The following is a 26459-nucleotide window of genomic DNA, read 5'->3' as shown; positions in this document are numbered from 1 at the left end:
GGCTGAAGACTAAGCAATAGAAGATTCTCTTTTCAGTGTAAGATCATGAAGCATCTGAATGGGATAACATAAAAGTTTAATAAAATGGAAGGGGTAGCACTGGCAGGGATGAGAGAATATAAAAAGGATTTTTAGAATTCGCTCCCTTTTTAATTCCCAATTTATTTACTCACCATGTTTCCTTTTGGGCCCGAAGGTCCATCAACACCCGCAATGCCCTACAACAAATGATAAAAACACAAGGAACTTTCAATGGACTTTCATTTTTCTTCCAGAAATTGCAAATATAAAACACATCCTACGTACAGGTTGTCCAGGGGGGCCAGGTGTACCTCTGGGGCCCAGTAATCCCCGTGGACCCTGTAAAGAGAAGAAATGCTTATTAACATCTGCATGAATATTTCTGAACAAGGAGAGCCCCAGGAGCAGGACTGGGTGAGTTCTACGACAAGGAGCAGGAATGATAATGGGATGTCAGCATAGGGGCTAGGGAAGAAAGGAAGAAAGGAAAAAAATCACTGATAACAAATTCTCCTACAGTCTGTCGTATGCCTGAACAGAACATCACTGGAAGGACAAGTTTCGACTCAGCCAGTTGTGTGGTCATTTCAGAGAAAGGTGGGAAATGATTGTTTCTACTTCCTGGTACAGAACATTGGTACAGTATCTTCCACTGAAGTTTCAGCTTTGTCTTGGCCCGAAGGTTTGACCTGAATTGTAGCATATGTGTTTGTACTCTCATCTTTAGAAAACATGGTCTATCATACTCTAATACTATTTACAATGAGAAACAGTGTTTTTATTTGTAGTAAAGATCCGTTAAATAATTAAAAACTACTAATTTTTTCTTATAAAAAATGCAAGGCATTCTGAAAGCCCAAATCTGGTTTGTTACTCGTACCCCTCAAAAAATCCAGAAAAGACCAAGGGCTATTCTCCTAAATAATGTGAGCAAGATTTGCTTTGTAGCTGAATCTTTTGACTTTACACTATGGAAATTAAAATTAGTTTTCATCATTTGTGTCATCATTCATATCACACGTGCTAACGTAGGCAGAAAAGTTTCCTCACGTATGATGCATAGTGATACATATATCACTAATACTCTGACTGTAGCATTTTCTTCCTACTTCGAAAGTAGGCTGCAGTATATCATACATTTAGGGTAAAAATCACCTTTCTGAACTTGATTTCTTGCCTGCAATGCAGAACTCTGCTCTGCAGTGACAGCACCTGCAGAATTATAACTGACAGCAGTAGAAATTCTGTATAGAAAAAAAATGTAAAAATACACGACAAAGCACAGTAGTGGGACAAAAAAAAAAAAAAAAAAAAAAGGCCTTATTTTCTAATAAATAGATGTCTGGAAAGTACTTTCAAAGTAACAGGGGTTTGGTTATATTCTCATGTATCAAGGTCTGCAGTGATTGATTTTATACTAGGTCAATAGGATAGCCTTTGTGACTCTTGGGGTTGTGAATACTTGTCTGGATTTTTCCCTGGCTTTATTGCAATTTTGTGAGTAGTGTTTCACTCCTAACAAAACTGTTCATTTGCTTACTTTTCAGTTTTCTCTACATATACACACACACACACATTGATTATTATGCTGGGAATACAGAGCAATTCAATAGAAAGGAAAACAAATCTGAGAGTGACTTTTATTTGTAAAACAGACTATTGGCCAGAAACAAAAAAATAAAAAAGCATTGCTTACAGCTTCACCTGGGAGACCTCTTGGTCCAACTTCCCCATCTTCTCCCTGTTTTTGTACAAAGGGAATAGGAGTTTTAGGAAAAAAGACATGCATTATGACCATATTCCCATTACATGGTTCAAGTTTTATGGTGTATCTCAAGTAAATAGCAACTTACTCTTGATCCATCTTCACCAGGTAAGCCAGGAGGTCCCTGTGGGCCACGGTCTCCCTGTAGAATAAGAAAAGTAATTAATATGTGTGTGGCTGAAAACAATAAAGGATGGCAAGAGAAATAAAAACAAATGTGTTAGCTGCAGTCTGATGTGTCAAAACATGCGTTGACATAATGATACAAATCTGTTATAGTATTCAGTAAAGTCTTTTATTACATTACTATAAAAAAAGAGCTTTATTGAAACAATGAGCTATCTGTATTTGTAAAATTTTGCTCTGTAACTATGCTTTGCCCCAGAACATACACAAACTACCGCTACAAAAGGTAGTCTTAACGCGTACCCACATTTTTCTTAATGTGTACCCACATTTTTCTTTGTCTCATCAGCTCCCCTCCCTTCACATAATGTATTTCTGCTAGGAAAATAAGGAATGTGTACATGGGTCAGAAGTTAGACAGCCAGTTGCTGGGCCCTGGAATATACATAGTGAAGTGCACTGACCACCTTTCAGAACCACCTACCCTGGCACCAGTCGTTGAGAGCCTTGGGACTGATTTGTCTGAGGCTTTGGAAGGCAGCCAGATTTCACTTCCCCTCTGAGGCTGGGGCTTTTCAAGTCTATGCAAAGTCTCAGTACATTCTGGACCATACTTTTAAGATTTATTTTTCTTTCCCCATTAAAGAAAACTAGTGTGTTGCATAGCTCAAACACCACTGACTGACCTCTTTCTAGGCAGCAGGTTTTTAGACTGTGACTTCCTTCTGGCATTGGACAACAACCAAGTATTCATCCTGTTTTCCTTAATTTAGTGCCTCCAAGGAGCATGACCACTGCTGTGGATCATAGCAGAGATACATGTAGTCACTCTTTAGCAGCTCCATTCTTTACTCTTTCAAACTTGCCAAGGGGATTTTAGGTAACTTGGTCTCTTACTCCAGAGTGCCCTTGTATTAAGGATGTCAGGATTTTATTCCACTGTTTTTTTCTGTCCTCTAGAAATAGGAGTAATCATTGGAGAGAATGAAATTCTATGAACTGCATTTTCATAGCCAGAAAATGAGTTACAACAATAGTTTCTACATTTTGCTAAGCTTTGAAACTATTTGAAACTATGATCTGCTGGTGGTACAGCATTTGGTTTTCTACATGCCAAATGATGCTACTGAAGGATTACTCATGAGATGCGTGATCTGTGCTCTAGCTTCCAATTAATATCCAGGTGAAAACTGACTTAAGCCTTCAAACATTGAAAAGGTTCAGCCCCTTAAAGGCTGCCTTCCCTGTCTTGCAATACCATGGCACATAGAGTTAGATTAGGAGCTCTCATTCAGTGTCCTGGTATTGTCATAATGTCAGAACAAAACATCCTATCAGCATTCTCGGATCTTGCATTCTATAATTCTTTCCTTCCAATGTTCTGCCAAAGCCTCAATTTCTTTTTCCTTTGATCTTTTCTTCTAGTAGAAAGTGCCTTGCATATTAAATAGTTTAAAATGGGTACATTTCTATTACATCTAAATAAAACATATTCAAAGTCAAAAATATTAAGGCTAGAAGAAATATTACACTGGTCTGATATCCTCTACACTAGAGCTCAGAGGATCTCATCCATTAACTCCTGTCTGAAAACTTGTGTTTGACAAAAGCATAATCTCAGAGAGACATACAATTTGCAACTCAATTCAAATTTGAGTAATTCTAAAATAAGTCCTAAAACACCTACTTCTGAAGCTACAGGTTTTCAACATCAGTTCTTTTACACTGAAACATAACCACAATATAAAAAACAAAACAAAACAAACAAAAAAGCAAACAAACAAACAAAAAAAAACCCACAACAACCTTTCTCTTGTCTTTTTGTTCTCTTTATTGCAAGCCAAAGAGAACTGAATATTTTCATTATATGCTGTTGATACTTCTGAATCCATAGAGCTGCAGCTATCTTGTCTGGTTTTGAATTGAGCTGTTTCCTGAGAGAACATGGTTTGTAGTTCTAAAGAAGATTGTCTCAGACACACAGAACACAGTGATTTTTAAATTGTGGGATGAAAACAAATGATGAAAAGTCATTGTTTTCATATGATATAAATTTTAATGCAAACTTATTCTTCTATTTCATTTTTTTTAAGAAAATTTTTAAGAAATATGAATCAAATAAAATATTTTGAAGAAAAAGAAAATGGCTTTATGACATGGAAGGTCCCATGGACTGACAATTCTACTATTTGAGGTTGGAGAGCAGGCGCATAGCCTGGCTCTGAACCAATTTCTGCTTAGCCTTCAGAGAATCTTCAGAGCAAGAGCTTAATGTCTAGCCCCCTCTGCTGGTCACCTGCTGATGAAGCCAGATTTTAATTCTGTGAAGTGCTGATTGCTGTAGTTTTTAAGAAAAAGGAATGACAGAAGAGGACCAAGATATTAATGCATGACACTAAAAGTTCTTCCCCCATAGCAAAAAGAACTCAAAAGAGAATCCTTAGATGCTATTGCAAAGCCTTATGGGCCAACAGTCAATTCTGGTGACTTTTCTGGGAAGGGCAGCAACTGTGCTAACCCATTGAAAAGGGAGAGCTATAATCATTCCTTGGTCATCAAGCATCAGTGCATATAGGAATGTTTTGTTTTGACATTTCCACCCACTGTTTCTTTTATGGTGCACTGCATTTACCAGAAGTTACATTCAGTAGCGTCTGCTGTTACAGCCATCTACCTTAGGGTTTTAATTTAGAGCAGAAAGCCTCTGCTGTGATTCTTTCTACACTTTGTAAGGAAAGATGCAACCTCATCTTACAGATTGGTAGGAAATACAGAGCAAGTACCCAAGTTGTTTAAATATTATTTCAAGTTATCTAACTTCCAATCTGACTTTGATCTGTCTTTAAGCTGAAACTGTTGTAATGGCACACACTAAACAATTTAGTTTATAATTCAAACACTCAAATATATTTTTTAAGCAAGCTTCTCAGTAGGTTAAAATTTATTATGCCTCTGATATAGAAACTTCATGCTAATTTACAATACTACTATGTGCTTTAACAATCAATTTAAATCCAGAAAACAAATTTCTAAACTAAAAAAAAACAACTAGCGCAAAACCTAGCTGAAGATGTGATCTGAATTATAAAAATACATTTAAATCAATAATGTGTGAATTGTCATCCGCTAATTGACATTACTAAAATGTTTTATAAGAAATACATTATGTGACAATATAGATGTTATTCTGTAGTATGGAATGCTGACATTCTATTTCAGCTGTTCTTAGTGAATAATATCTTATTTTGGTGACTGTATCAGTATGCTGTTATATACACATGCATGTTTTTCTTACCCTGTTACCTTTGTCACCAGGGAGGCCAGGAAGACCATCAAATCCTCTGTCACCCTTGGAAAGAAGAAATCACAGCTTCAGTAAATGACCATTACATTCTGTATTACTCTGAGTAAATTGTTCCTTCTCTCTCTGTTAATTTGGAGTTATGGTACACTTATTATTGAATGACATACATGGAGGGGAAGGAGCACATCAATCAAACTCACTAATTTTCCTTCTATGCATTAAAGCAAGAGAATATGCCACACCAGCTTCTTCACTGCACTGTTGTTATTTTATTTTCAAAAAGAAGTCTATGCTGAAATGAAAAGATTGATTCTGGCCACCCTTTGCAGTAGCAAGACTGACTTTACTCTTGCTGATACTCTGTAACTAAAAAGTGACTCAGAGGGATAGGAATCATGCCCAAAGAATCAAGTTACTTCAAGGTCAGACTACTAACCATTACCATTAATTAGCATATTTTAAATAGATGATTCATTCTCCACTCTTGCATCTGACCCAGCCATCTGAAACCTCAATATTTTCACTTGAGAGTAGAATCTTGGGTTGGCCTGCAGACTGTGGTACTTAAAATCCATCTAGCCCATTCCAAGGTCTTTTTATTTACCTTTGCACCAGGCTCTCCTGGCATTCCTCTGGCACCATCAGCTCCAGGACGACCCTGCAAAAATCCAAAGGGGCAAACATTTGAAAATGTGCTGGAATCTGTTAATTTTTAAACATATTTAAACAGCAACTATTTACCCAAAGCAGGATTGATCTACGTGCTACCTACCCTTTTGCCAGCTTTTCCACTTGGACCAGGGGCACCTTGAACACCACGAGGACCCTGAATTTAAAGAATACAATTCTTAGAATCACATTCATGTCAGCAAAAAGCTAGTTAATCATTTCATCTCAAGAAGAGGATAAACTTTAAAACATTGAATGTTTTTTTGCCTCCTCCCCCCCAACTCGGAGATCGATTCTGGTTTTCAAATTCCTATTAGTTTTAATATAACATGATCATCCAATCTAGCTTAACACTACCAATTTTAACACAAGTCTTTACAAGATGACAGTACACATGGTACAATTGGTCCCTTTAACATAAAAGCTTGTTACATTCTTTTGATTACTTTGGAAATCTCAACCCTGTGATTTGAAAATCCTTGTTCCTGTCATGCCAAAGTTATTTCAGCCACAAAATTATTTGATGAAAACTGAAGAGTGCTTATTTCAGAGTCCTAATTCATATGCAAACAAGAGTTGTGCTACTAAATAGCTCACATCCTGTCTTAGTTTTACATAGCACAGTTTTAACTAGAGGAACACCAAATAACCCCAGACTGAAAAACATAATTCCACTGTTAAGATATATGTAACTTTCACTGTAGACTAACTAGGTGGGTGTATGTTTCTGTGGAACTGTTTTTATCCCCCATCAAAATGTGTCTCCTTCAGGTTGAAATAGCAATGATATGTAAAAATATTGAGTAGGTAGAGAAACAATGCTAAAAATGTAAGTAAGCAAACTAGAAGGCTGACCAGCTGTTCAGTGCTTTTTTGTTCACTTCCTTTCTTCTTCTTCTTCTGCAGATATCCATGTGCAGTTTTAAAACAGGCATTTAATAATGTAGCTGATCCATGATACCACATGGCAAAATTATTGTCCCAGAGACTTCTGTCGCAATTTCTTTAAGAACTCCCTATTACTTTAAGGTTTAAGGTGTAAGATTTCAAAGTTTTTCAGTGCTCTTTTACTTTACTGCAGGATCTGATATAATAGTAAGCTGAGAAGAAAAGCATGTACCAATTTCTAAAGATCACTTCTTGTTATATCATCGAGTCCTTCTTTAAAATTTCCTGTTTATCTACTAACTAAATTCTACTACTCTCACCTTATGAGACCTGAAGGCTCGAGGTCATACACTTGCAGACTCACATATAATTATTGAAAAGAGATGAGATAAAAGCCCAAAGAGCCAATATTAAAACAAGTTTTCAAGTGAACACACTACACAAGTTACAATTGTTCTTTGTTATGTAAAGGTAGATTTACTTTCATATATCAAAATGAACAATCAAGCTATTGCATTTAATTAAAGCCATATTCTAAAAGCTAAGTTCCTTCAACTGCATGTCACTGCATGCAGTTGACTGATTTCATTGAAGTGATATGAATGCATTTTCTTAAATATAAAAAAGCTCAAACAGCCAATGTTATTGTACCTGGGGACCTGGTTCTCCGCTTTCTCCCTTGGCACCTGCTGCTCCAGGTCCTCCCTTGATTAAAAAAAAAAAAAAAAAAAAAAAAAAAAGAAGAAAAAAAGCAACACGTTATTTGAATGTACAACAAAACTTGAATAAGTTATTTTCTATTCCTATTTTCTATTTTCTCTCTCTCTCTCTCTGTCTCTCTCTCTCCCTCTCTCTCTCTCTCTATATATATATATATATGTATAAAATATATATAAATGACATGGAGAAAAAAACAAACAGTTCCCTGTTTATTAGGTAATGTGAATTCACCATCTGGATCTGAAGGTGTACCCTGATGTACCCTTGTTTAGATACTGGGCCTAATGGCCAAAAATCTTTCTGTTACCAAAGAAAAACTCCCACAGGTTTAAATGGAATCAACTATGACTTGAGAGCTAAATATGATCACAGTAAGAACATAAATCATGCAAGCAGAAATCCACCAGTTGCAGAGAAGTCAACAGAAATGAAACCCATCTTTCACCTTTACCCATTTCTGTGTTGTACAGAAAATAAGTTAGTCTCAGAGTGCAATCCAAAGACCACTACAGTAATGCAAAATCCCCTGTCTAATATTACATAAACTACAGTGATATTTTAATCAAGGTCTTTGTGCATCTGCTCTGAAAAAGCGGAAAAGCTACTTAATTGCATTTCTTTACTCTGATTAAATAAAGATTTTCAGAGGTTTACATATAAACAGACTGAAAATAAATATTCATCCAGGGTAAGATACTGTACAAGAAATCTAGGGCAAAATTAATTAAAGGAAGTTTGTCTTTTCTTAATAGTGATCTTCCAAAAGCTCCTGACATGCTCACATGAAATACAGCCCAGGGAAGTAACATACCAAGTTTACTGTTACGGGCAAAAGTCTTTTTGCATTTCTGACCCGTGAAACAGGTCATAACCAAATTAAGGTATTTAATATAAAAAGAATCTTGCAGACCTTGGAAGACTGATCCACCTTCTGTGTTCACCATAGTAACCATTCAAAGAAAGAAGTGGTCTTAAGGCTTCACTTAATGCTAAGCCTAGCATCTTGGAGTGGAAAAATTCCCACTGACCTTGCAGGTACTAAATTGAGTTCTAATCAAATTGAAAATCAGATCTTAAACTGGTACTGGCAGTGGAGAGAATAGTGGCTTTCCTAAGTGGTGACTGTCTGTTAAGGTTTCCCTGGTGTAAGCTCAGACTCAGTTGAAGCTAGATTTCGGCTACAAGAATCCTGTGTTTAAACCATGTAATAATTGATACGCGTGTTTGTATCTTATTGGCTAAAAATTAGATTAAAATAAAGGTCCTATTAAGATTAAAAACTCCAACGTTTTAATTGTTGAAATAAGCTGGGCACCACGAAGGTACCAAGAACCTGTAGCTGCTTCTAAAACTCTAGGCCAAAAATGTTGCCAAACCAAAGAGTTGGATTTTTAGAGCCTCCTGGTGGCTTAGTAGAAAAATATCTATTAATGTTACTCAGTTGAATTTTGCATACAGAGATACATGAAGACTTTGAAAATATGCCTGGTACAATGTACAACTAAGGGTATACAACTCACAGTCAATAATATACCTGTCTCTACAAATGAATTCCTTGCTTACAGAAGTTTTATATTTATTTTGTTTGTATAAACTGAATGTTATCCTGCAAGTCTCACTTTAAATACACTGCTGCAAGTAACGTATTAGTTTGTTAAATAAGCCCCATGTGTCTGACTTTTTGTATCACATACCTAATCATGATCGATTAGAAGTCTGTGGCCAAATTCTCTACTTGATAGCAACAATTCACTTTGGAAAAATTACTCTAGAAAGGGAATTGCTCTAGTGTAGGTCTGCTTAAAAACACAACTGAAGCCCCATTCAGTTTCTGGGGCCCGAGTGAGATTCTGGTGGGAAATTTAGCTAAAATTTACCTGAAAACAATAAATTTCACCTAGATTAACAGAGCTGGGTTCATGAGACTGGATAACTTGGAACACAGCATAAACAAAGAGGTTTTTGATGCCATAAGAAGATGAGATACAGCACTGTCAAGCCAACCCAAAGTACAACTTACAGCATTGGAGGGAACGGCAGGAAGAACCATTTGCAATGTGATGGATAATAACCTGACCAGTATTTTTTGTCAGTAATAGTAGGCTACTGTACTCATGTTCATCATTTTCCCTTTCTTTATTTTCAAACTTACAGTTAAATTCAGGCACTGTACATTAAGGAGGGTGGGTGTGAGAGGGGAAGAAGAGAAGGCTGGAAGGGAAGGTCTTGGTTATTACTGTTCGGCAATGAGGTGTTCCACTGAAGCATTAAAGGAGGAAAAAAGGACAAAAGAAGAGAAAAGAACTATATTTCTTATACTACAGTTCCATGACTTCAGAGGACCAAACCTCCACAACAGGTATGAATGGAAGGAAACTGCTTTGGAGGAGATTGTTACTGCATTTTGGAGAAAATCAGAAAAACTTCTGTTGCTGTTTTGTGCGTATGCTGCTATAGTTATGACTCACATAGCACTGCAGTCAATTTTTCTTTGCACAATAGAGTAACTTGCTTTATCCTTTTTCTCTTGGTTACTCAGTGATCATTTGCTTTTATTTCTCAGTAGTACATTGTAGTAGTTAATATTGTAACATTGCTCTTTGTGTCCATTACCATAATAACAATATAGAGATAAAAATTACAGTAGGAATAGGTAAAATTGAAGAAGCCAAATATTTTGCTACCTAGCTGTCCCACCAAAGTATACAAAATAATACTTCCCAAATTAAGTGGATCTTTCAAATATAGATGCCATACTAACTTTAGAAGAGAATTTCACTCTACATCAGACGATAAATACAGTCCCCTGGGAGAAATTCAGAAAAGACTTACTTTCTACAATGCTTATGATTTTGACTGCAGCATTTATTTTATATCATGGTACAGATGCTCTGTAATAGCTTTTTGAAAGATGTTAAACACTATATTACACCATTTATTGGACTGCTGAGTCTGAAAAGCATCCATTTACTAAAAGAGGAAATTGGCATTGCAAGATCAATCTGATGATTTTGGCTTGTGAAGCTTCCTACCTACTTGTGTACTTTTGTGGTGGACATTGTCTTTTTAAAGTGTTTATAGGGACGCACTCTTAGTGATCAAAAAGTTGTTTTACATGTCCTTGGAAAAACTGTTTCTGTTCCATGTATATAAATATTTTAGAACTTCCCATAGGGCCATTTTCCAGATCATTTGATATTAGCCATAATACAGGCCAAATTCAGTTCTTCAGTAAAAAAAAAAAAAAAAAAAAAAAAGCATTTTTTGTTTAGAAATCTGCATGACTTTTGATTGCTTATATAAATGCTTCTTAAGAACTTTCCAGATTCACCTTAAATAGCAATGCTTTAATATCTCCTTCTGTACAGTTTCATAATTACCACCATAAACTTTGTAAATATTGTTAGAAAGATTACTGACTATAGAAGCATATGTAGTTATTTATGTAAGGCTATTTTCTAGTTTTGTAAGACAATCAGTGTCCAAACACTGCAAAATCTACATTAAAAACTCATTTAGTATTCAGGGTGCATTGCAGATCTTAAATAACAATACAAACTATGACCTTAATTATATCAGTTTCTTTTCAGATAAGTACACATACAGAGGTGTAGGCAAGGCCAGCATGAGATCAATGTACTTGTGTTACTGTGTTCTTTAATCTGTGCCTGTTTTGTTTACATACCACAGGACCTGGTCTTCCAGTGAGTCCCATGGGACCGGGTGGACCTCTCATAGCAATCTGAGAAAACAAACAGAACAAAGCACCAGGTATCAAGAAAAAGCTGCCAGCCCAGCATACAGGTTCTATATTAATACTATTTCATAATGCATTAACAAATAGCCCCCATCATTCTCTCAGTTGTCAATAAGGATAACTACTGTCATGAAATGATGCTTACAGCACTTTACTTCACACCCTGAATGCTATAAAATGGAAATTTATTTGGAGTTGTGCCTTTGTGGCAGCTATATTTGCTGGTTCCTTGTGCTTACCCTAGCCTGCTGAAGAATAGCTTGTGCTTGAGCTTCCTGAGCTGAGATTGTTGGGCCCTTCTCACCGTCTCCACCAAAGCGAAACTGCAGGTATCAAAACAAGAAAAGGAATTGAGAATTTATTGAATGAAAACCATATTTAGTATACACTGCACCTGTGTAAACCTCTTTGAAGACACTCGGTCTCAGTGTTTAGTTCATTCTACTAACTTTAGAAGACTGCTGCATTAAGGATGGCCACTGGACCCAGCACATATATTAAGTAATCAATAGTTTAAAACTAAAGCACAAATCTAATCCCTTAAGAGCAAACAGTTTGTTGATTTCATAGGATTTTTGTTTCTTTTATTTTTTGTTCAGAAGGAGGCCAAAATATACTCTAATAATCTGCAAAACCTCATTAAAATTTGTATTAAATTTAGCTAATTCTCAGTACAGTTGTAGCTATCCACAGAAAAATTCAATTCAACCTAAGGCAGATTTCAATGTGAAAAACATTTAGTACGTAAAATGAACAGTTTTGTGTCATTTCTGACAATTTCAAAATAAATTAAAGAATAAAGTTCGTATGTTACTGGTCTACTACTGCTCGTGAAACTGCTTGTAGAAGCTTTGCAATGTTGCAATGACATTGAGCTTCACCCTTGCTTTCCAAAGATATGGCATAGGCATGCTGGATGTCATGGACAAGAATCTTTCACTGCCTACAACAGTTTATCTGGTTTCTGGTTTACCTAAGTTGGTGCAACAACCAAAGTCTTTCTTTTGCAATCATATTAATATCAGAACGGATTTTTATTTTTTTTTTTTTTGTAAGCTGTTGGGAAATTGTTTTAAGTCCCCACAAATGAGCACCTGACTTTTTTTAATAAAGGAAGAGAAACTGAAATGAAAGGAAGAGAACTATCAAGCTTGCTACCACTTGAAAAGAGGCCATGTGGGTTTGTAGGCATCCACATAATGCAGAATCAACCATATTGTCAAAATGTTGTTCCAAGCAACTGTGCCTAAATTAGTTATCTTGCATTGATTAAAAAGATGAAAACATTTTCATGAATTCAGGCCTCACACATGATGATGAAGAGGCACACATCTCACAAAAGGCCTCTCCCACATGTTAGTTAGTACATTGAATGTATATCTGAGATGAGACAATCCAGTACGAGATTTTATTTCCTCTGTTTACTCATTTACACCAGAATGGCTCTCAAACTAGTGAGCAGGTCATCTGTAACAAAAGGACAGTTACTTTTAAGTGGGGCTTAAAAATAGCTTAGGGAGAAAAAGCAATTAGGAAGGAGGATGTGCCTATCACTGTGATGACAGCAGCACTGTCCAGAGCAATAAAACTTCCAAGAAATGCTCATTAATTTTGAAACCTGTTAATAATAAAAGTGACATTTTATATGCCAAAACATCTGTCCTCATTGGGTATTATGAAATATTTAAATAGTTTCTGATATTTAGGATAAATGAAATGACCACTTTTCAGCTGGAACTAAACCAAGGGGATACCAAATTTTCCATTGAGCATTTACTAAATGCTGCAGGAAAAGTAGGAAAAACAAAAGCAAAATTTCAACCTAAGCACTGACTCAGAAGCAATGTGATGTCCTGAAAATGTTTGATAATAAGATAGTAGATGTGGAAAAGAAGTCTGGACAATGGTTAAACTACTAGTCTGGAATATGGGAGACATGAAGCCAGATTTTTCCTTCCTGAGAAATTTCTGTTTTGATTTTGTAAACCACTTGTGGTCAGACTCATTTAAAAATAAAGCTTGTGGTATTTTCTAAACTGACTTATAGGCAAAGTATTATTTCATACTTACTACCTTTAATGGAGCAAACTGATAAAAGATAAATCGGCCTCTGCTGGTATGGAAATTACAGTTGGAAGAATGATTTGGGAATAATTCCCCTGAGGAGTAGTGATATTTTTACATCAACTGATTATTGGTAAATACATATTTCTGTTACAGAGCCAGCCACGATAACAGCTTTTTACTGCAAGCAGGAGGTCAAAAACATTTATTTACTTTAATAATCTTTCATTGATTGTTTCTTATACAAAAAATAAACTTTACAAAATCATCCTTTCCTCATTGATGTTGTTGGAGTCCTGCCTCCTATAGCAGAACTGCAGGAACTACAGCTCCGAGTCTTTTTACAGAGTGTATCTTACCAAAAATACTGCCCCTTCATTTATTTGCAATTGGTTTGTCAATACTCTGGGATGGTAGTAGTCATCAAATCTTTCACACACAGACTTACACTTAGGAATGATGAATTCCATGCACATAGTACCTTTCATACTACAAAACTGCAAGGCACTTTTAACGGCTTTGAGCTTGTTCCTCCACCTGCTAAAACAGATGGTGTTTTGCTTTGATTCCAGTGGGAGCAAAGCTGGCTATGTGCATGTATTTCTATTCAAAGGATGCACTGATTCTTCAAAGAGGACACTGAAGTCCAGTACTAAGCATGGAATGCTTAAAATTCTCCATGTCAAGGAGACTTGAAAGTACACATGCCTGCCTTTATGAAACAGCAAACTCCTTGTTTAGGACATATGGTAGCAAATAATAGTTACTGTTGAAAAAATAAGGACAATTTTAGTATGTGTAATACAATCATGTAGGTTCCCATCTAGAAGGCATGCAGGAGTTAAAATCTATGCTTTGTCTGAGGAAAAAACACACCAAATGATCTTTAAATGATTAAACCATACAAAAAACTCTGTACTATCTCTTGTTCCAAAGACAAAATTAGATGAAAAAGAAAACACTTTAATCTTTTTGGAAACTCACTACCCTGAAATCATAATGCAACTTACCGGCAGCATTAACATGGTACCTGGGGGACCTGCTAAACCATCAGCACCAGGGAGACCAGGGCGACCAGGTGGACCCTATCAGAATAAAGGGATGAGTGAAATGGCTGAGAATGAAAAGACAGATATATAAGGTAAATCTTCTGAGTCACCTCACACATACTACTATTCACAATGACACACTTTACTTTCTTTACAAATGATTTGGGAGTGCTAGTCATCATTAGTAGAGTAGAGAAATCTACTTAAAGAAGTAGATTTGGTAAAAACATTCAGCAATGGGGAGGAAAATATTCTCTACAACTATTGTGTGAGTTGTATTAATAACAGAGTAAGGAGTACCTAACTGTGGAGGCTTTACTAAGATTAGTAAATTAGGTTAGGCTGAGCTGAGATTTGTGTTGTGTTCCTGTGGTTACTTTATCTGATACAGAGAAATAATACTGCTTATCTTCTTTAAACACTTTGAGTAAGCTTAATTTTCATAGGCTACTTAAGTCCTGTAGTTATGATTTTAAATCTATTTTTATGAAATCTGTCTTCTGTTCCAGTTTAAAAACAGCTATACTTTTTTGTTGTATATTCATGATTATTGATCCATCAGGCAATGCTACATGGATAAACACTGCTGCTATGACAACTCATTAACCTAATTGCACCTTTCCTCCCTGCAATTTGCATGCTAGCTGAGGCTATCAGTGATCTGCAAGAGTGCTCATTTCCTGCTGCATGTTTGCCAAACAGAGTACCCATTCACCAGAATAACTGTGCAGGGTTGCAATGACAAACCAACAAATAATCTAACTTAACTGGCTCTTTTTGCTGCTCGGGTGTCAAACAAAACAATTGAAAAACTGATCCTAAAAAACATGGTGTTTTTCCAAATCTTAAGGTATTAAGACCAGTAGTCTGTTATTTTGAGCTCTTTTTTCAAAAAAGCCTGGAACACCAAAAAGCAAATCCCTACTAACAAACACTACAGATAAATAATAAATAGAGAATTATTACCAATTATAAATAAAATATTGAATAAAATTGTGTAATTATTGGAAAGAATTGTTATATATCTATGAATTTCAGAGTTAAGGTTAAAAAAATAACTAAATGCACTCACAAAGCACCCAGAGAAATGATTATGAGTCCTTGTGTTCCCAAGTGAAACCAAAGATTAGTTTTTCCCTTTTTTTTTTCTCCCATAGCACCATTTTATATGAGTGAAATTTATCTGTGCAGTGAGCATAAGTGAGACTTGTACATAAGTGATCCTCTCCAGAAGGATATGGTCATTCTTTCTCAATTGTCAATTGAGAAACCCAATTTTAGGATTAGAATGATAACATAAGTTAATACAAACACTGAAGTACCATAGACAACTACAAAAAGTGGTGGATTTCTCAACAAATTGTTCTGTTGTTATCTGCTTACACAACTTTCTCAATTATATAGGCATTAAGGTGTTCTGTTTTGTTCCAATGCTCTTTTCTGGAGTGGTAATGTTATTTTTCTATGTTTTTTACCTAAGATGAAAACGAGTCAGAATAGCTATAGCAAGAGCTAAAGTCTTTATTCATGTATGCTAATTGTTTTTTAAGGAAAAACAAAACAAAACAAAACAAAAAAACACATACAAATGCATCCACATGAGGTGAAGTCAGACATGTTATTTCATTAGGATGGAATTTGAAAGCAGAATCTGGTTGCAGACATCTGTATTGTTCTCAGGAGTTTGGTAACTAATTTCTACAATTATTTCTTTGTGTAGTGTGCCTTTTTTAATATAAGAAATGAAGTCTATTCCATAGCAAGCAAAGTGTTTATTCAAGAATTTTGTTATAATGAATTTAGCAAGCAGTTAGATAAAAAAATAATTATTATCTAGAGTTATTCCATTATAATGTGTCAAAGTTCCCATTTTATCAGCTTAAATTCCAAAATACATTGTTTCATTAATCTGCACAAAAGAAATATGAAAGAAGTGTGTGCTGACTATCAAGGTGGAGTGCTGTTGGGATTTTAACATTATCTCACTAATATTACTGAGTGAAGTAAATGCATCTTTTCAGCTCTTCCATACACAAATACAGTATGAATATGCTAGACTCTTCAGTAAACTATCACTCATAAATGTCAGGAAAGTTTATTTTTTTGAAACAAATTTCTCGTCAACTAAGTATATTTAGGCTGTTTTAAAATTGTGTTATATGTGGCAGTAAGAAAAAGCTTGTGAGAACATGTAACACCAAGGTAACTGTTTAAATTTCTGTTATATTCATTATGTAATAGTTTAAATTTCTATTATATTCATGACCGGATATGGGTTCTCATGTAGTACACTATTTAATATGGCCAATAAATTCTGTCTAAAACATCTAGATCATCTAAATATTGTCCATTTCTTGGACAATTGTTCCATGTGTATTTTGATTCTGTACAGCAACATCATTGTTTTTCTCATATGCAGAGAAATATAGACAAATGGAAACTTTTTTCCCCCTTGTATTTACAGTAGATATTTCTACCATTAATTAAATATTTGCTCAGATTTTCACTTGATTTACTCAATTGAGTAAATAAGTGTCAGCTTCAATTAAATTTCTTAAACCATGTGTATGCATTTCAGATCAGGATCTAATTCACTTACTCTTGTACAATTAGTGAAAGACATACCATGAATACCCAGGAAAATCTGTATGTTGACTTACCCTTTCACCAGGGTCACCTGGTGGACCAACAGGGCCTTGTAAACCTGGGGGACCCGTAAGACCCTGTGGAAAATGAATGACAAATTATTATGCTGAATAATGTCATCCAGCATGTTTTTGAACTTTTTTTTTTTTTTTTCTGCAAAGTTTTATTGAATATAAATTTGGAAAAAAAATCCTATATAAGAGGTATAAGAGGGCTTTTTTTTTTTCTTTTTTCTTTTTTTTTTTTTTTTCTCTTACAAGGACTATAGGCAATATTCAAAAGTATTTGATTTTCACATGCACTCAGGTTGCAGCATGCTTTCTCTGAAAATTCAGATGAGCCTTTTTTACTCCCTTCTTAAAATTCTAAGACCAATATACCCCTTGGTAACTATGGTGAGACTAATTTTAATTGTGTTAACTCATGAATACCAAAGAACGGTGGATAATTCAAACGCAATAAAATGAAATTTTAATTAATCTACATACAGCAGGTCCTCTTGGTCCTGGTGGTCCTTCAATAAGCATACCCTAGAGGGGGGAGGAAAAAAAGATACTAAATTAGTCATGTCTTAGACAAAGATATAGAATAACTTCTTAGTTGAAGTATTAAACCTAATATTTCTGAGTTTTATGATAAACCTTTCTGAGGATTTCATGCCCACATAGTTTAACAGTATGGAATTTTGTTGAGTAACTTTGTGGAATACTTTACTTTCTGTCCTATGAGTTTTCAATTAAAAATCATTAACAAAATAAATACATATGATATTTTAAACCTGTTTTGGTTTCTTTTTTGAGTAATTATGTTGGGATCTTCATAGATCATTTACTGGAATTAGAATTTGAATTCTGTTGCTTTAAAAGTGAGAAAGAGTTCTAGGGTAGAGGAACAAAATAGTACTAGATTCTCAATAACAATTTATTTTTAATATACCGTTATAATAATTTTATGCAAATAACATTATATTTATGTTGTGTGTCTTACAGCACCTCCTAGTTCCTTTTTTTTTTTTTTTTTTTTTAAGTGCAGATGCTAGTCTGAATTCCAGGTCACAGTAATAAGACACAGGAATTTGATTCCCATTTGTACCTAGCTTTCCATAGGAAAGAAAACTGGACGAGCAAGCTGAAAGCTATCTGCAGTGAACTCCATTTGCTGGAGAGTGGATACCTCTTCAGTATTATGGATACCTCTTCAGTATTACGGATGTAAAGTAATTGTATCTTGCACCAGCATGGGTTAAACATGCAAACATTTATTTAGCTTCTCAGAGGGACTTCCCTGCCCATACCTGTAGTTACCTGTGCTGGAAGCTGGAAGCTACCTCTGTCCAAGCTGCAGTTACTATCTAGCCTGAAGACCACGTTCATGTATTGTCTTTTCCACAAGAAGATTCTCTTTGTTTTATGGGACCTGTGGTTAGTCCCTCATGCAACAGAAATGGAAGGATGAACAGGCTACTGTTTTTTGCACCTTTACACAGTCCACACTGCAGGTGATTGTTTCAGCTATCATGGATAAGAGTACTGTCATCGTGTCATTAATGACTTAGTTTGAAAATGATTTCTCAACAGTCTACACATGTGAGTGAGTTTTTCTTTAGTGCTGTATAGAATTTGTACTTACAGGTTCAATCACTGCTGGTTCTCCCTTTTGGCCCTTTTCTCCATAAGCTCCGTGTCCAGTCACCTGACCAGTAAAAACAGCCCCCAAAATGAAAATTAATAGAAGGCCTAATGACCTGGTACAATAAAAAATTGCAACAGCCTGTAACTGAAAGCTAAAGCTGGAATTGATCTATGCTGTGAAAAATACATCACAGGTACAAGCTATACCAATCAAAAAATGTAAAAAAGAACATTTTTTTAAAAAATGCCCTTTTCTTGAAAGTTCCAAGGTACTGAGTACTTTTCATCTTGCCTTTCGCATCAAAGTTAAAACTGAACTTGTTTAAAATGCATTTGCACTTTGTCCTGGTTTCAGTTAGAACAGAATTAATTTTCTTCCTAGTAGCTGGTGGAATGCTGTGTTTTGGCTTAGGATGAGAAGAGTGCTGATAACACCCCAATGTTTTAATTGTTGCAGAGCAGTGCTTATACCAAGCCAAGGACATCTCAGCCTTTTGCTCTGTCCTGCCAACGGGCAGGCTGGGGGTGCAGTAAGAGCTGGGAGGGGACAGACCCAGGACAGGTGACCCAAACTAGCCAAAGGGGTATTCCATACCATCTTACGTCATGCTAAACAATATATAGGGGTGGCTAGCCGGGGGGAGGGGGCCGGACTGCTCGGGGTTAGGCTGGGCATCGGTCAGCCAGTGGTGAGCAATTGCATTGTGCATCACTTGTTTGTACACATTATTAGTAGTAGTACTATTATCACCATTGTATTATTATTATTATTATTATTATTATTATTATTATTATTATTATTATTATTATTATTATTGTTATTATTATTTTCCTGTCTTATTAAACTGTCTTTATCTCAACTCATGGGCTTCACTTTCCATTTCTCTCCCCCGTCCCAGAGAGGGAGGGGGGAGGGTGAGTGAACGGCTGCGTGGTGTTTAGCTGCCGGCCGGGTTAAACCATGACACACGTAAAAGGAAAATGATATTATTTTTTGGTTCAGCAGATGAGGACTGTAATAAAGCTGGCACAGGTTAGAGCCTCGGTTCTAATTCTAGCTTCCTGGCTCCTTCAGTTTTGGAGCAAGGCATTTAGAAGTGAAATTTACACCGGGGATAGTGTCTACATAGCCATTTGCTTAATGCAGGCACAAATGGTGCCTTATGGGCTCTTTGCTAATGCAGATAATCTGACTTTTTCTGTGTCATTCTGACAGTGTCCCCAACTGTGCTAGATGGAGAAAAGCAAGCTTGTATCTCATTGCACAGATAAGGATCATTAAAAAATACAATGACCCCAACAGGGCTTATAAAGGAGTGATAAATGAAATACAGAAGTATGGGTTTCAAGGTTGGCAGAGAAAAGCAATCTCACAGCATTTGCTTTATTTGTTGGATCCTTTGTAAACTGAAATTTCAAGTTTGTGAGGAGAAAATAAAGATAAGACTGAGCAAATACTGAAAAGATAACTCCTTTCCTACTATACTCAGGGCCTTCTCAATTAAAAATCCGAATGGGAATTAATTCTGCTTCCAGTCTTAGTCACACTAGTTTTCTTTGCAGCTTCTACAGTCCGATAAACTGGTAAATGAAGATCTTGGCACAACTAAGGGAAAATTAAAGCCTTTCTGTGAAGCCTGTGATTAAGTCAGAGGGAAAGAGAGAGCTATAAAACACAGAAAAAACAGCATGATTCACAGGATCCACCATGTCATTCTACCTTCCTTTAAATATACTGAGCTGTTAAGTCGCTCCTGCAAGGTCATAAAACTGTCACCATTGACAAAGCTTATTTTCATGAACGAGTTCACACCTTCACCTTCCTAATCATCCTTGGAAGGTTGCAGAGGCAAAAACATTCTAGGCACTTAAACACATTTCAGCTTCTTAAGGTAATCATACAACAACATTGACATTTTTTTTACAGCTTTTGCTCCTGTTTTAGAAATTACACTCTTTCCAGCTTTAGCTCTAGTTTAGAAAGATTTAAAAACTCGTGTTCATTTTATTATTTACTCTTGGAATTACATCTCTTCTCTTGTCTTCCCCTCCTATCTTCAATCTTCCCTTACTCCCTTCACCAGAAGTTACAAAAAAAATGAATTTAATAAAAACAAAACGTACAGGATCACTAAAAGAATATAATGGACTTGATTCAAAGTCTATCAAAAATAGTGTGAATACACCTCATATGTGCAAAGAGCTTTGCATCAGGTTCTTTACAGTTCTGAGACTATATAACTATAAAAGAATTGCTAAATTAAATTCATCTGCATCATGCTTTCAATCAACTTACGCTTGTTTCTGTGATATCAGTCTCTGCAGGAACACCTGGACCAAACTCCTCATTAGTGGAATCAGTTGGTTTCTCTTCATATTCTTTATATTCATAAAAATCATATTCGCCTAAATCTCCATCTACCAGAAGATCAGATTCACTGAGGTCTACTCCTCTGCTTCCATATTCAGTTTCCTCAGCTTTTTTATCATAATCCTCTCCAGTTACGTATTCTTCAGCAAATACTTCTTCAACAGGATTTTGCTATTCATATCAGTAGCAAAGATTTGGGAATAGGAGGAATACGTGGGTTAATGTTAGTAAAGCAATATAAGCATATGCTGATCCACCATGATGACTTCAAAAAGAAGAAAGAACAGTAGAACTACAGCATATTGTCTTTTAATTAGAGTCTCAAAGAATGAAGTCCATCCTTTCAGAGTAATTAAAAGATCTTTGTACGTGTAGTACAAAGAAGTAATGCTTTCATACACTTCTTTTTTTTTTTTTTTTTTTTAAATCTCCAAAGACTTTTAATTCGATGTACCCAGTACACTATGTGTACTGCTTGCTTAATGTTACTTTAGTGTCAAATATAGCTGTTTCCCTGCTTGATCTCACACTTACAGGTATTCAGGAATGAACATATACACAGCAGTGAATCAATTCAGAGCTAACATATACGCCACAATAAGCAGTGAATCAATTCAGACCTGTTTACAATAATAATGTGCAGGAAGTGCAAGCATCACTTTTGTTAAGCTGAGCCACCTTCACTGTCTTGTGTCTACAAATCCTGATGCCAAGCTAAACGTTTCAACTCCTTTTCCACATGATTTTACAGTTTATTTGTCACTCAAAAAGTCTTGACTCATGTCTGTCACGGCAATTTATACGTATTTTTAGCTTAGTCAAATTCCAACTGCAAAACTCAGATTATCTCAACATTTTTGAAAGCCCAGTGTTGCTTGCAGCTTTCACCTTCAATTATGCAAAATGTTAAACCAAGCAATCAATTTACAAGCACCAAAGCTGTTTGAACGAATGCTATATCTGAGATGTACAAAACCATTTGGGGGGGGGGGGAAGGAAAAAAAAAAAGAATTGTTTTATTCTGTTACAAAGATCTCTTGAAAGGATTGTTTTGAAATGAATCAAAGCTAAGATATTGCTTATATGAGATAGTTATTCTAGAGATGAATTAATGTCATCTTAAAAAATATATATTAAAAAGCTAATCAACATCCAGCATTGTTAAAAATATATTGATCAAATTATGATGTTGACATATATTTCAGTTAAAATAAAGGACAGATTCTGATTTAGCAGTTGCCTAATTCCATTAGTTCCAGGACTAGGACTTCTGTCTCACAGCTAGAGTAAATGCAGATCTGAGCCAATTTTCCAACAATTCTCAACCAGATTTTGCCTCTAAGGAAAAGTATAGAATTTAGTAATTTTACTCTCTCTCATTACAATTGTACTATTGTATAATTAGCCTGCCCAAGAAACAGAATGATTTAAAAATGCCTCTACACATCACCAATTTGTGAGAGGTAAACATGAGATTTAACACAAGAACTGTTTACACTAGAACAAGTAAAATATCATTTAATTTACCTTCACCTTCCAAGATGCATAGGAGGAAAGCAAAAAAACAAATCAGGATCCTTTTACTCTCTTTCATTATGCTCTTTAAATCAAATGATGTATTGAACAATTATTACTTTCAAATTCAAAACATAAAGCTAAAATGCTTTTGAATTTCAGGACTTTATGTTCAGGGGGTCAGTTTTGTACATCTTATAAGCAATGTAGCTTCATTTTGCAAAAAATATGCAAAAGGAAAATGAAAAAAAATCCTATAATCAGCCATCATTTTTCTAAAACTAGCATTTATTAATATGCAGACATATTAATCAACACTGGCTTTAGGTGTACTAATATTAACAAAATGATGTTGACATTTGTTATTGTGGCTTTCTAAAAATATGGTTTCTAAAAATATGGTTTCTGAAATAAAATAACCATTTTATCTTTTTGACATTTCAAAAGGCAACATTTATTTTGAATAATACCTCAATGAGGTATTATTCAAACAATTATTCAATTGTTTTCAATTCAAAAATTATTCAAACAATTTGGTTGTATTATATGGAGAACTGTTAAAAGAAAATATTGTCTTCCAACTCATTTTCAGTATACTGCTATGGTTGCGGTCATTTTTTGCTTTAGTTAGGCTTGTTTTATGCTGTGTCTTAAGAGTAGCATGAAAAATTAGAGACTTCACTTCATCTTAGAGCAGGAGGACTATGTTTAGTATTTAACCTAGTTTAAACTAGACATAGCCCCATTCACATTCACACTGAATGCAACAAACCTTGCATTCCCACAGCATGCATCACTGAATGATTCCCAGAATCATGAACTTGACAGTCTAAAGAATAAGCAGATTCTACAGAATCAAGGGGAGTTTTTCCCAGGAAAATACTAGGTTCCATATTGGCTGAGAAAGCATAATCGCTATTATAGGTGCATATATCTTCACAGACTAATATTTATCCTTTAACAATGTGTTTGTGCTGTATTAATCATTTACACCTGATAGGCAAGTATATTTGCCTATAATTTTCTCAAACATCTTTATTACCTCATTTGCTTCAGTAGTTTTGGAGGGAGCTTCTGTCTGAGACCCGTAGTCATTTTCGGTTATGCTATACTCTTGAAATTCATCAACAATGTTTGCCTAGTATTAAAGAAAAAGTACATTATTAAAAAAAAATGTAGGAAAAAAAATCAAGAAGTATCACTTTTATTGAGGTTATGTTATTAGCCAGACATTTTATCTGGCTAAGTGTATTTTTTCTCATTATCAGAGATCTTCCAGTCTTGGCCTGGGAAAGATCTTGATTATTTCTTTGCTACCTTTACCCCTAGTTTGTCTTTTGTTGCTGCTTGATAACTTTTCTTCTTCTTGGTTGCATAGTTTTCAGATTTTTTTGTTGTGGCCTTTTGGGGTTTGTCCTTTGAGCTAGCGGCCACTGTCCTCTTCTTCTTTTTGACCGTGGCTTTCTTTTTCTGCAAACGTTATGAAAGATGGAATGGCAAAACATAAATAAAATGAAAGGAAAATGGAGAAAGTATGAATGAAAGAAGGGTAAGTGAACATGAGATGAATGCTGTCGGCTGTGATGCCTTCCATCGCTAAGTGAAAGCAAGTGTTACTGCTACAGAGTAAAGAAATGAGTGAAAGGAAAACATTAAGCTTGTATACAGAAGACACAAATTGACAAACCACATGGTAGGGGACAGCTGGACACCACACAACAAACAGATCAGATTTTGTTACCTCTGTTTGTGCTACTGTCTCTTCAAAAAGTGGGGGTCCCTCTGTTACAGAGTCAGTTTCTTTATAATCTGCATCCCCATACTCATAGTCATATTCGATAAAATCTTCTGGCGTGTACTACATAGCAAATGGAAAAATATCAGGCATTCCCATGTTAGTGGTAGCAAACTAGATTAGCAATACCGGAAAGCATCTTAACCTTTACCTAGAAGTAAAGCTTAAGGTAATTAAAGTAGCATGAACAATTCAATATAGTTGGGGGGAAAAATACAATTCCATATTTCTTTCAAAGAACAATAGAAAAATAATAAAAAAGCAAGTAGTAGTGCCAGGAAAAAAATATAAAAATCCTCTTTTATTGGACTGCATAGAAGAATCAGCTATAATTTGGATTATTAGGAGCTCCAACTGACCCTTGAGAAATAATATATTTATTTAATCTTTTAGGTGCAAATGTGTCTTTACCAATATTCTTTTACCTGTGTTTTTTTCAGGTGACCAGAAGAGCTGAAGAGATGCCAATATCTGACATTAATAGGGCAAAGAATTTCAGATTCAGGGAAGAGGCCACAACTCAGAAATAACCATGGCTATCCTTGTGTCTGCTGGAGAGTTCCCCAAATCAGGACAGCTCCATTATAAACACTGCCTGAGCCAATATTTTACTGATACAATTTCATTTAAAGGTCACATCCTCAGCTGCCATAAATCACTCCATAGCTCATATATCTAAAATAACTAGTATCAGATGAAGATTTGCCCACAAATGTTTTACAAGAGAAAATATGCTGAAAATTGGCTTGTGTAAAGTTATGAACGCAAGCTAGAGCCAGGAACTGAGCTATAATCTTGGCTCTGTCATGAAGATACTGGTCTAGGTAAGGTGTACCAAGTGCTACTCAAAGGGAATCTTTAAACTTTCTTACCATGTCCATCATGCTTGAAGACACAGGGACTGAATGGTCTTGTAAATAAAAGCAGTCTCATGGCTGCTACCAATTCTCTTTATGTAAGCCAAAGGAAGGTGGAATTGTGGCCAGAATCTCACCAACTTAATGCTTTCCCTTGTTTAGAATCCTAGAAGTATTCTAATAATGTGCACCATGAAAGCCACTTCTAGCTTTTAATCTCCTCTCTCCTACTATAAATCAGCATCGTTGTCAGTACAATGAAGACAATATCTATTTCTTCCATTAGATTTCCGAGGGGATTACATTTCTAAAAAGACTGTGATGATTTATGGAAGCCATAAATGTCATCATCTTTAAGAGAGATTGGCATTTTAGAAGAAATTATAAAGAGGATTAAAACAGATATCCATATTCCAGAATATATTCTATCATGTGACCAAATGACTGGCTTAACTGATTTCTCTGGCAAAGGCTTTTGATACAATTCTTGCACTTATACTTGAATACATATTGAACAGAAAATATGGAGAAGTTAATTTCCTCAGGAATTACAGTAATAACATCGGAAGTCCTTAAACATATAGAAGTCCCTTTAAACAGGTTTCTGTTACTTCACTCCTGTGACTCCTCATAGTATTAGTATTGTTTGTTTGTTTGTTTTCTCATTATATATATTTCTTGTATTTACAGTCAGCTTTTCTTAAGAAGATAGTTTTTTGTTGTTGTTGTTTTTGTTTTGTTTTAAAGTTAATGATTCTTATTTGATTGTCCTCTTGATTATTCTACACCTGCACACATGTAGGTTAGTCATGAGATTTGAGAAATATAGAGAAGGAATTTGACATACTTTTGGTAGTTGTCCAAAGCTATATCACATATGTATGAGAACTTCAAAATATATTTAAATAATAAAGCATGACTATTTTAGGTGTAGAATTGTAGTGGGTTTACGTGGCAAGGTTTTGGTAGCAGGGGGCCATAGGGGTGGTTTCTGTGAGAAGGATCTAGAAGCTGCCCCATGTTTGGTAAGGGCCCCATTGTTTTCCAGAGCTGAGCCAATAAGCGATGTTGTTTTGTGCCTCTGTGAGAGCATATTTAAGACACAGAAAAAAACCGCTGCACCACACAGCAGCTGGGAGAGTGAGAGGAGTGAGGAACAGCCTTGCAGGCACCAAGGTCAGTGCAGAAGGAGGGGGAGAAATGCTCCAGGCGCCAGAGCAGAAGTCCCCTGCGGCCTGTGGGGAGGACCATGGTGAAGCGGGATGTCCCCCTGCAGCCCAT

The 26459-nt window shown here is 35.6% G+C and overlaps 1 protein-coding gene across 2 annotated transcripts in view; it reads right to left on the bottom strand.

Moving 5' to 3' along the window:
• Window positions 1-26459, bottom strand: part of COL11A1 (collagen type XI alpha 1 chain) — a 146265-nt gene that overhangs the window by 73031 nt on the left and 46775 nt on the right. The window contains exons 6-22 of one of the 2 annotated variants that reach the window (XM_032191871.1): window positions 23844-23996; window positions 23569-23664; window positions 20937-21182; window positions 18639-18701; window positions 17498-17539; window positions 17024-17086; window positions 14325-14399; window positions 11490-11573; window positions 11179-11235; window positions 7425-7478; window positions 5989-6042; window positions 5821-5874; window positions 5208-5261; window positions 1875-1928; window positions 1718-1762; window positions 307-360; window positions 174-218 (exon numbers count right to left, since the gene is read on the bottom strand). In XM_032191871.1, the coding sequence (XP_032047762.1) occupies window positions 174-218; window positions 307-360; window positions 1718-1762; window positions 1875-1928; window positions 5208-5261; window positions 5821-5874; window positions 5989-6042; window positions 7425-7478; window positions 11179-11235; window positions 11490-11573; window positions 14325-14399; window positions 17024-17086; window positions 17498-17539; window positions 18639-18701; window positions 20937-21182; window positions 23569-23664; window positions 23844-23996 (1293 nt within the window). Of the gene's footprint in view, window positions 1-173; window positions 219-306; window positions 361-1717; window positions 1763-1874; window positions 1929-5207; window positions 5262-5820; window positions 5875-5988; window positions 6043-7424; window positions 7479-11178; window positions 11236-11489; window positions 11574-14324; window positions 14400-17023; window positions 17087-17497; window positions 17540-18638; window positions 18702-20936; window positions 21183-23568; window positions 23665-23843; window positions 23997-24267; window positions 24385-26459 lie in introns of both variants that reach the window. The other variant, XM_032191869.1, reaches the window with a different exon arrangement.

Source organism: Aythya fuligula, chromosome 8 (genome assembly GCF_009819795.1).
Source record: "Aythya fuligula isolate bAytFul2 chromosome 8, bAytFul2.pri, whole genome shotgun sequence".
Classification (NCBI taxonomy): domain Eukaryota; kingdom Metazoa; phylum Chordata; class Aves; order Anseriformes; family Anatidae; genus Aythya; species Aythya fuligula.
Note: the sequence above shows the minus strand (reverse complement) of the source record. Positions and strands in the feature narration are given on the sequence as shown.